The sequence below is a fragment of the Mus pahari genome, chromosome 21 (genome assembly GCF_900095145.1).
Source record: "Mus pahari chromosome 21, PAHARI_EIJ_v1.1, whole genome shotgun sequence".
In the NCBI taxonomy this organism is placed as follows: domain Eukaryota; kingdom Metazoa; phylum Chordata; class Mammalia; order Rodentia; family Muridae; genus Mus; species Mus pahari.
Window position 1 is genome coordinate 303,422 of NC_034610.1, and position 10,622 is coordinate 314,043.

The following is a 10,622-nucleotide window of genomic DNA, read 5'->3' on the forward strand; positions in this document are numbered from 1 at the left end:
ATCCTGACTGTTATGATCTTGAATGCCAAGCAGCTTCAGAAGGACCACAGCAGGCCAAACAGTTCCACATGAGGTTTATTGGGAGAGAGGGGCCAGGTGGCTGTGGAAAGAGAAGCAGGGAAGAGAGAGGGAGCGAGAGATGGGGGGGTGGGGGCGCTTCTTTTTATATGGGTGATGACATAACACAAGTAAAGGTGGGGCATGAGGCAAGTGGATTCTGGGAATATGGTGGTTGTTGCCTTGGTTTTGGAGGTGCTGATACCAACAGTGACCCTAACTCTGCTTGCCCCATCATTCAGCCTCAGCCCTCCTTACAGCTAGTTCCTCAGCCCCATCTGCTGGCTTCTTCCTTCACTCCATCTTGCTCAACTCAGCCCCAGGTCCAAGTTTCATTTTGTTTCTTTGTCTTGTTTCCTGTTCTAAGTCCTGCACTCCTTTGAGAGGAGAGACTTTAGCCATCAGTGTACCTCATTCTGAAGGCAAATGATGACTAGGTAAATCTTAAATTTCCCCCATGTGTGATGGTTTGTATATGCTCAGCCCTGGGAGTGGTACTATTAGAAAGTGTGGCCCTGTTGGAGTAGGTGTGTCACTGTGGGCATGGGCTTTAAGACCCTCACCATAGCTGCCTGGAAGACAGTATTCTGCTAGCAGCCTTCAGATGAAGATGTAGAACTCTCAGCTCCTCCTGCACCATGCCTGCCTGGATGCTGCCATGTTCCTGCCTTGATACCGGACTGAATCTCTGAACCTGTAAGCTAGCCCCAGTTAAATGTTGTCCTTTATAAGACTTGCCTCGTCCATGCTGTCTTCATAGCAGTAAAACCCTAAGACAGGAGTTGGTCTCATGGAGTAGGGTATTGCTGGGATAGGCCTGACAATGCTTTTGTTTGGAGAAATGTGGATTTCGGGACTTTCGAAAGCAGTGGAATGCTTTCAGTTGGACTTAGCGGGGACATCCCAGTAGGAATATGGAAGACTTTATTGCTGAGTATGATTTGAGCTGTGCAGACTTGGCCCAAGAGATTTCAGTGGAGAAGAATTCCAGAATTCTGTGGTATTTTGGTGAAATTTTGATGGCCCTGTCTATTAAGTTGTATATATTTGTTGACATTTTTAATTTGGTAATTGATCATCATTTGAAAACCAGAGAGCCCCTTCCATTCTTGTTTGTGCTTTTAGCTTCAAACGCTGCCTGATACATTCCTATGACTGGGGACAAGATGAAAGAGAAGGATTTCTTTTTAACATCCTTGGAATTGTGACTAATTTTAAATTTTGAATATTATTGTTATCTAATAAATGAAGATAATTTTATAAACCTTTGTTGCATGGCATCCAGCCTTTGCTATATAAACTGTTTTAATGGTCTCTGTGTTTCACAGAGCCTTCACCTATATAGTATGTTACTATGAACTGTAGGTCTCACTGTGTCTCAGGTACTTAGTGAGTATTATTGTCACTTATACCTTCATGTATACTATTGTGATTTAATATAATCTAAAAGATATTTTTGCTATTTTTAAGTACTAGGCCTTTAACTATATATATTTTTTAAGTTTACAGGACCTTTTAGAAAACTGTTTTATTTTTTTTTAATAATAATAAAACAGTCTCTTTTCTACCGAACGAGTTTTAAAACTCGAACACTATAAGTTTGCCTTTGTAAAGGAGTTAAAAGAGGTTGCTAAAACTTTTGTCAAAGTCATCAAGACAATAGTTACATAGTGTCTCTCAGAGGCTGCCCTGTCTGTCAGTGAATGTCTCATAGATGCTGAATATGTTCTTGCTGCTGCCATCTTAAGGCTGCCTCTATCTCTAGTGGGTGGGGCTGGCCAGGTGTGTTGAACAGCTGGCGTTGGCCAGGTGCACTGAACAGCTGTTCAGCATTTGCCTCTATTTGCATGTGTACTGCTGCTGGCTTCCTTTATCTTCCTTTCTGCGCTATCCTGCCTAGGTCTAGAAGACTCCCCAAGGGTCTATGAGTCCGTTTTTTTGAACATAGCCGGTAGAGAGAAATCTTGCTTTTGGTCTGTGTCAAAATCAATCAGTCTTCTAAGGTAGGAGTTGCCTTCATCCATCCCATAGGTGTTTCCAGAGTGCTTCTTGGGAGCCCACAGTTCAGTCTTTTAGTGAGGCAAAGGGTTAGTGAAAGATATGGTCTTCTGGTATATTTCTCAAATTATCACAATAATAAAAATAATTAAGTGCCTGGACATGGAGCTAAATTGGTAGAGTGTTTGCCTAGCTTGCTGAAAGGCCTGGATTTGATCTTAGCATTGCATAAACTAGGCATGGTACATTATAGATACACTCCTGTAACCCCAGCCTTTGGGTGGTGGAGGCAGGAGGACAAGAGGTTTATGATCATCCTTGTAGAATTCAAGGCTAGCTCAAGACACATGAGACCTCATCTTATTGAAATTAAAAATCTTCTTTTCTTTTCTTTTTTCTTTTCTTTCTTCTCTGCCCTTTCTTTCTCTTTCCTTCCTTTCTTTTGTTCATTCATTCTTCCCTACACCCCTCCCTGCCTCCCTCTGTCCATCCCCCTCCCTCCCTCCCTTCCTCCCTTTAATTAGTAATGTCTTGGGTATCAGGAGAGGGAGTGAAGACCAAGGCCTGACTGCTCAGTGAGCTACAGAGTTCCAGTCCCGAAGTGAGAAAAGGATTGTAGACATGGATGGTGACAATGACAGTCTGACAATACTTAATGTTGCTGAGCCAAAAATGGGGAAGGTGGTCGATCTTGTTAGGCATGCTTTGTTATAATTACAGAATAGACTCCAGAGAGGGAACTGCAAAGGTCACTCCAGGCCCTTCTTCCCTTTGTCTGTGAGAAAAATAAAGGCTTTGTGTCAGGCAGAATGCCACCAGGTGGCATTCCTTGGAGGGCCACCTTGTCCTCCTGAGGTTGACCTCTGACCCCCACCAATACATGCTTTGGTGGATGAGATCCGCCTCTGTAACTTAGGACTCTCTCCGTTGTGATATTTTTACCTTGGCCTTTTGTTTTCATTGCTTGGTTCAATAGAGAACAATCAGTTACTCTTGTCCTGCAAGGGAGGAGAGGGGAGGGGGGGAAGAGAGGGGAGTGGGAGGGGGAAATTGGGGGAGGAATGCACATCCCCACCACGTGTCTTGTCAGCAGAGCCCAAGAGTTCTTTTCCTGGGAGTGCTGATAGATAGCCTGACTCACTTGAGCATCCTCACCTGCCACTGACTTCAAGTCGGCTGCAGACTCCGAATGTCTGAGTCTGGCTTCCTTTAGCTCTCCAGACAGTCTTGATCAACCAAGAAGTTCACAGATGTCTCCTTTATTCTCTCGACAGTGTTTGTTTTAGGTTATTAAGTTGTTTTCATTATTTCATTTATGAGATGGGAGCTTACAGGTCGTGGTGTGCAGGGAGGGAGGTCACGGAACAACTTGCAGGGGTCCGCTCTGTCCATTACACAGCATCCAGGGATCTGTCTCAGGCCGGCAGGCCTGGCAGCAGGTGCCTTTGCTTGCCGAGACTTTGACAGGTGATTTTTGAACACCAATACTTTATTTCTGGATAGCCTATATTAAATCATTGGGTTATTTAGACTTTAGACATGTAGCCCACTACCCCAGACTTACTGAATGCCTATGACCCTCATCTCTTGCCCCGCCTGCCTTTACCTTCCCAAGTGCTAGCATTATAACCTTGTACTGAAGTGCCTCATGTTCAGCTCTGCTGAGGGTCACGCCCAGGGCTTTGTAGGAGATGCACAGTCCACCAACGGAGTCACATTCTAACTCGCTCTTCTTTGTTTTTTTCTTTTTCTTCTTCATTTTTTTTTTTTTTTTTTTTTTTTTTTTTGGCAGGATCAATTCACGGACTCGCCCCACGTACCTCCGTTTGTTAAAATACCTGCATCGTTCCCAAGATCACGTAAAACCCGCTGAGCATTATTAACCTCCCTCCCAGCAAAAGCCAGGCTTCAGGTAAGGACAGCTCAGTTACATGGGCCTCTTGTAAATTACATGACCCACGGAGTAATAAAAAAGGCGTCCTTTGCTCCAGTGACTGGATTTTCAAAGGGCCTGATAACCGCCACCAACCAGATTTCCATCCGTTTGATTTCTGATTTGCGAATACATGCTACAATGTACAAGAACAAAGAATCTAAAAACCTGCTAATTAAGCTGGCAACCTGACAGTAGGTATGAGTGCTGATCAGCATTAAAAGGGGGGGGGGAGGGTTCCAGCACATTTTAATTTGCATTTTGCTTACCTAATGAACTCTGTGAGCTAACTGGAACTTTAAAGGAAGTTTAAAGAGACCAGTACCTTGTTCTGTGGCCCACGTTCTAATTGGTATGAATTTGCATGTTTTTCTCTCACTGTATTCTAAAGTGAGTCTTCAAGTCTTAGACAAGGACTAGACGTTTATGAACGTTTATAAAAATATTTTTCTCTCCCAAATAAAAGCTTTTACTTCTTCCCCAAGCCTTTTTAATCGGACCATACTCTTGGGACCTTCTAGTCTTTTCTTTAGCTTAGACTTGAAAACTCCCATGAAGCAAGGTACCTGGGGCTGTGGTCATGTGGGAGCAGGGACCTCAATAAGTCCTCTGGGGCGAAAGGTTCTGCACCTGTAGATTCACCTAATTGCCAGTTGATGTATTTTTTTAAAATAACATTGCTGAACATATACAAACAGTTATTCAGGAATGATTCAGTGGGAAAATACAGAGCGACACCAATATCCCCAGCATTTCCATCGTCAAGTGTTATGTGTGAAATCTAAGCGAGAGTGCACATGAGGGTCATGTGCAAAGATTGCACTCAAAGACTTGAGCATTTGGGGGAATCTGAGGTGCCCTGGGGCCCATAATTCCTATGTAATAAAAATGTCATTTCTTTGATGCATCTCTGGAGGCTAGACTTTCCTTCGAGAATCTTTATCCAACATTGGGTCTGAAGGAGGTCTCTACCTTTAGCTGATACTTTTTTGCCACTGATCATGAATTAGCATCCCTTAGCACACACGCATCTGTGTGGCCAGTGTTGCCTTGCACAATTCAGTGCATGGCTCTTACTTCTGCTCCTTTGAATCTTGTCAGGCATGGAAAGAAATGACCTGTACTCTCTATTCTACCCATTTAATAGTATGTCAGACATTGTTTTACTATTATTGCCATTATTATTGAGAAAATCCTCTTTTATTGCAGTGTAATTTAGACCATGGCTCATATTGATACAACTGTTCTCAATTTCGGTTAAAATGGGGAACTCCGAGAGTCAATATACCTTCCAAGGATCTAAGAATCATAGTAATACTGTCACTGGTGCTAAGCAAAAACCTTGCTCTCTGAAAATACGCAGTGTTCATGCAAAAGACGAGAAGTCCTTGCATGGATGGACTCATGGAAGTAGTGGAACAGGCTACAAGTCCAGGTCCCTAGCCCGAAGCTGCCTTTCTCACTTTAAGAATCACCAGCCTTATGCCACCAGACTCAGTGGACCCACATGTAAAGTCTCAAAGGGCACCGCCTACTCTAAGCACAGAGCAAATGCCCCAGGAAATGATTTCCAGGGCAACAGTGGTGCTTTCTTACCGGAGAATGGCTTCCACTATGTTGACCGCGAGTCAGGGGAAAGCCACATCACCTCCAATGGACACCTTCTCACCTGCTATGGGAGAAAGGAAAGCCTCGCCTCCGCCCCTCCAGGCGAGGACCGCAGGAGCCCCAGGGTGCTCATCAAGACACTGGGAAAGCTAGACGGTTGTTTAAGAGTTGAGTTCCACAATGGTGACAACCCCCACAAGGGGCCCTCCGAGGACCCCAGTGGACCTGTACGGCTGCTGAGATACTCCCCTACCTTAGCATCGGAAACCTGCCCGGTGCGGGAAACCAGGCGGCATTCCGGTGCAGGCTCCCCAGCCAGCCAGAGGCCTTCTCCCACTGACTCTTGCCTGCGCTCTAGCAAAGGCAGCTCCCTGAGCTCAGAGTCATCCTGGTATGACTCCCCCTGGGGCAACACTGGGGAGGTGAGCGAGGTGGACGGCTCCTTCCTGGCTCCCAGCACTCCAGACCCCAGACTCCCCAGCAGCTTCCCACCCAGTGACACCAAAAAGCCTTTCAACCAAAGCTCTTCCCTCTCCTCTCTCCGGGAATTGTACAAAGACCCCAACTTGGGGTGCCGCTCACCTTCTGGCACCTGCCTTTCTTCCAATGGGTACATTGGCTCCCAAGTCAGCCTGAACAACCGAGTCTCCTTTGCTTCTGACATGGATGTGCCCTCCAGGGTGGATCACAGGGATCCCCTGCACTATAGTTCCTTTACTCTCCCGTGTCGCAAGTCCAAAGCCTTAACCGAAGATGCAGCTAAGAAAGACACCCTCAAAGCCAGAATGCGGCGCTTCAGTGACTGGACAGGAAGCCTCTCCAGGAAGAAGAGGAAACTGCAGGTGAGAACACCCTGGCTTAGGTGCGGGGGTGGGGGTCCTAGAGTATTTCTAACTAGTACCCGAAAGTAGCCAGAACCTCAGGTAAGCCGGCCAAGGAAGCTTTTATAACAGAAGACACAGCACAGCTTATTTCTGGTTAGATATTTCTTTCTCATTTGCTCTGAATCTTGGCTCCCAACTTCAGTGTCACTGCGTTTGGGGTTGGGGTAAGGGTGGAACCGAATACTACTACTTATGGGGTGGCTAAAAGATAGACTCATATTTCATAGTTCCACAGGTTGGAAAGTCATGGGCCACTGTGGTGACTCTGGCCTGTTGCTGGTTGCTGAAAGTTCTGTCCTTACACAGCAGGGAGGGAGAGAGCCCTAGTTTCTTTCTCTTCTTACAAGGACACCAGCATCTTCAGAACTCCAGCTTCTTGATCTCCTCTAAACCCGGCCCCACTACCCATTCCAAGGCCCCTGTTACTGTCTCTATGTGGGTCAGACAGTATGGCCTTGAGCCCGTAGCATCCAGGTTCCGCACTAAAATTGCCTTGGCTCTCCCACAGGCCTGGGTCTGAAGCTGGTCCAACTGTTCTTGGAAGCATAGAGCTGGCTGAAGGTCCAAGGGAACTGGCAATCAGAAGCTGTTGCTAGACCTCACTCATCAAGTCCAAAGACAAATGGAAGGGAGCCAGTCACTGATTTCAGATAAGGAGGCCTTCCCAAAGTGGCATTACTTTATATTTAAGTCCACTCATTAAAAAAAAAAATAACTCCTAAAAATTATGCCACAGAGGATGTACCTGTGTGTGTGTTTTGTGTGTGTGTGTGTGTGTGTGTGTGTGTTCTGCTGGGAATGGAACCCACTGCCTTACACATACCAAGCAAAGGCTCTTACCACTGAGCCACATCTCCAGCCATTTGGTCTTTTTGGCTTTATTTTCTCTGTAAGGCCATAGAATTGAGGGGAATCTGATTAGGTAGTATGTCTATAGGGGGAAGTTGTCTTTAACTCTGCAAGATACATATTTATATGAGTATAAAAACAATCACGGGGCATGAAGAACAGGCAACAATACAACCTGTCCCAGTAGATTATTTCCTGTTTATAAAGTTTACCATTGGTTACTTCCTTCTTGTGTGTCCTGCCGGTATCACCCTCTCTCCCAGGGGAGATGGAGAACAGGTGGCCACCGTTCTGTCTCCAGGACCTTTGTTCAGATCTCTCAGGGTAATAATTTGCTTGCTCCTGAGTTATGGTCCCTTAAGCCAAATAACCACCAAGTGAGAAGTTGTCCTGTGCTTTTCCCTCCTGGTTCCTGTTTCTCAGCCTCTCATAGTGCCTGGGTATATAATGTGCTCTTCAGCCCCTGCTGCCCCTTTCTCAGCCTCTCATAGTGCCTGGGTATATAATGTGCTCTTCAGTCCCTGCTGCCCCTTTCTCAGCCTCTCATAGTGCCTGATTATATAATATGCTGTTCAGCCCCTGCTGCCCCTTTGGCTCCTGGTATTACAGAGCTGGTTATGTTCAGCTGTTGGCCACCATGCCTCTTCATGCACACCGTCATAGAGCACCTCTTTCTGTTTGTCTGGAGCATCTGTGTTTGTGGCCTGACTCAACACACAGAGATCGTGTTCACTAAACATATTCAAGTTCTATTTCACTGGTCCAAAGCAGACCTGTTACCCTGGCGTGTGGATCAGGCACTGGGTGGCCAGCCTTCACAGGGAGACTGAACCTTCTTCAGTTCTGTGTCATGTGCAAACTTACCTCTGATATATTGTGTACCGTGTGGACTTTATGGACAAAATAACCAGGAATTTATAAAAAGAATTTTAATGCTAGAAAGGACTCCCCCAAATTTTGAGATGAGGAAGCTGCAGAATCAAGGAGTTCACAGGAGACACAGGGTCAGTTAGTGGAGAAACAGGCTAGGAGCCACATCTGTAAAACCTCAGACCAATGCCAAGATATTATTGACTACTATTAATGATTATCGAATAATATGATAAGAAATTTAGACTTTTATTTTTAAAGTGGCCCATTAGGACAACCTTTTGAAAGTTTTGTCTGTGGATTCCCCAATAATTGATTATTTATAAATGTGAACAAGATTTGACTTTTTGGGCATGCTAAATATTCTAGTCCTAATGTCCAAACATTTCTTTTCCTTTCACTGAAAAGATTAGGATAAGATCCATATAGATTCAACCCAGTCATGTATAATGGCTCAGGAGTGTCATCCCAACTATGAGGGAAGCCGAGGCAGGAAAATTGAGGCCTTCCTGGCCTGCAGAGTGAGTTCAGAGCTAGCCTGGATAACTTACTGAGACCCTTTCTCAAAGTCAAAGTAAAAAGAAAGAAAAAAAGAAAGGGAAGGGAAGGAAAGGAAAGGAAAGAGGAAAGGAAAAAGGAAAGGAAAAAGGAAAGGAAAAAGAATAGATAGATAGATAGATAGATAGATAGATAGATAGATAGATAGATAGATAGATAGATATTTGTGGGCATAGTTCAGTAGAACATTGCATATGTCTGCATGCCTGAAGCCTAAGGCTCAGTCCCTAATCAATCTCAATCTCAATATCTCTCTCTCTCTCTCTCTCTCTCTCTCTCTCTCTCTCTCTCTCTCTCTCTCTCTCNCACACACACACACACACACACACACACACACACACACACACACAGGCAATCACTGCTTAGGAGTCTGATAATATGCTCTAACAAGACATGGAGGCACTAGCTACTGTCTCTTACCCACGTAAACTTGTGTATACCACTAGACAACAGAGAGATGACTCAACGTTTTTGCTTGATTGACAGGCATTTGTTTTGACTTTAAAAGATGACATAAAAATGAACAGCCCTTGCCATACAGACCTACCCTCATATGTGTAAACCTAAAAACCAGACAGATGAAAAAGGATACCATACTAGGAAACAGAGAAATATGCACTAGAGTAAATACCACATATTAATTTCAGTTTATTCCCCTATTTATGATTCGTGTTCATCATAGTCAGCAGGTAGCTGGGGTCCGAGTTATTCTGTGGGACCCTCGGCTGACAGAACAGCTGTTGTGAACAACATTATAAGCTCCTGCAGTCGACAGAAAAGAAAATTAGGTATAGGCTTTGAAAACTTCCTCTCAGAACTGACACGTTGAACTTCTGCTTCTATTCCCCAAGCACAGCCAAGGGTAAGTAAGTCCAGGCCTGACTGCAAGGAGGGGCGGGGTGGGAGAATAATCCCACCACAGGCGTGAAATGTTCTGTGGTGTCACCGAGTACTGCTGTGGTTTGTCTCAATATTTAGGACAGAAAGATTGAGTTTCTGGCCCGCTTTGATTCTAAATGCTCACTTCTATTCTAAAGTGACATTGTCTCAGAGACCAGCCATCTTTTCTGGGTAAGAGGAGCGGAGCATGAGCAAACACCTTTCCCAACACGTGAGGAGATGGGGGTTCCTTTAAGGAGTTAGGCATCAGCTTTTCTTTGTTCAGCTTTACTGGGTCATAAGCAGAGATTGAATATATTCAATGTGTATAGCCTGATGCCTTGACATACGAATACAGCGAGAATGACACCATAAGCAGTCTAGTTAACACAGTCACACTAAGCAGAGTGATCCGGTTGGCTCTATTTTATTGGGAGACTATTCACAGTCTACTGCCTCAGTGTATTTCATATGTGCAAAGGAACATCAGCCACGGTCATTATGCTGTACACGAGGTCCCTAGAACCAGCTTGGAGGCTGTAACCAAAGCTCCTCCGTACCCGTTCAGACCCATCTCTCACTTCCCCAGCCGTTATGCAGCCTCTGTGTCTGACTGTTTTGGCTTCTGGAGTCAGCAAGATGGGTCACTCAGCTTCTCTGCATAGTGATGTAACTCTAATCCCCTCTCTACTTTGGTTATTAAGGGCCCTTGGTCATCAAGTTTTAGCAGCTACTGCCGATGGGGATGATTGAGTAGGAATGGGCATCGCAGGCTCTGTGCACACACATGATCAGCTCTTCCGTCTCATACCCATAGAGCGGTTATTAGGAATTGTGTCTGGACCTGTTTAAAGACATTCTAGTTTTTAGGTTTTTTTGTTTTTTTTTTTTTTTTTTTAATTTCTTCTTAGGCTGAGATTCTATCATTGGCAGTTGGGACTCTAGATGCAAATCTTTTGGTATTGACTAGAGCCCTGGGAAATTCA

At 44.9% G+C, this 10,622-nt stretch overlaps 1 protein-coding gene across 1 annotated transcript in view; it reads left to right on the plus strand.

The window, feature by feature from the left end:
* The window catches only part of Tiam2 (T cell lymphoma invasion and metastasis 2), a 194,124-nt gene that overhangs the window by 89,485 nt on the left and 94,017 nt on the right, over positions 1-10,622 (plus strand). The window contains exons 2-3 of the mRNA XM_021221237.1: positions 3,848-3,967; positions 5,198-6,438. Coding sequence (XP_021076896.1) covers positions 5,251-6,438 — 1,188 coding nt within the window. The 5' untranslated portion in view covers positions 3,848-3,967; positions 5,198-5,250. The remainder of the gene's footprint in view (positions 1-3,847; positions 3,968-5,197; positions 6,439-10,622) is intronic.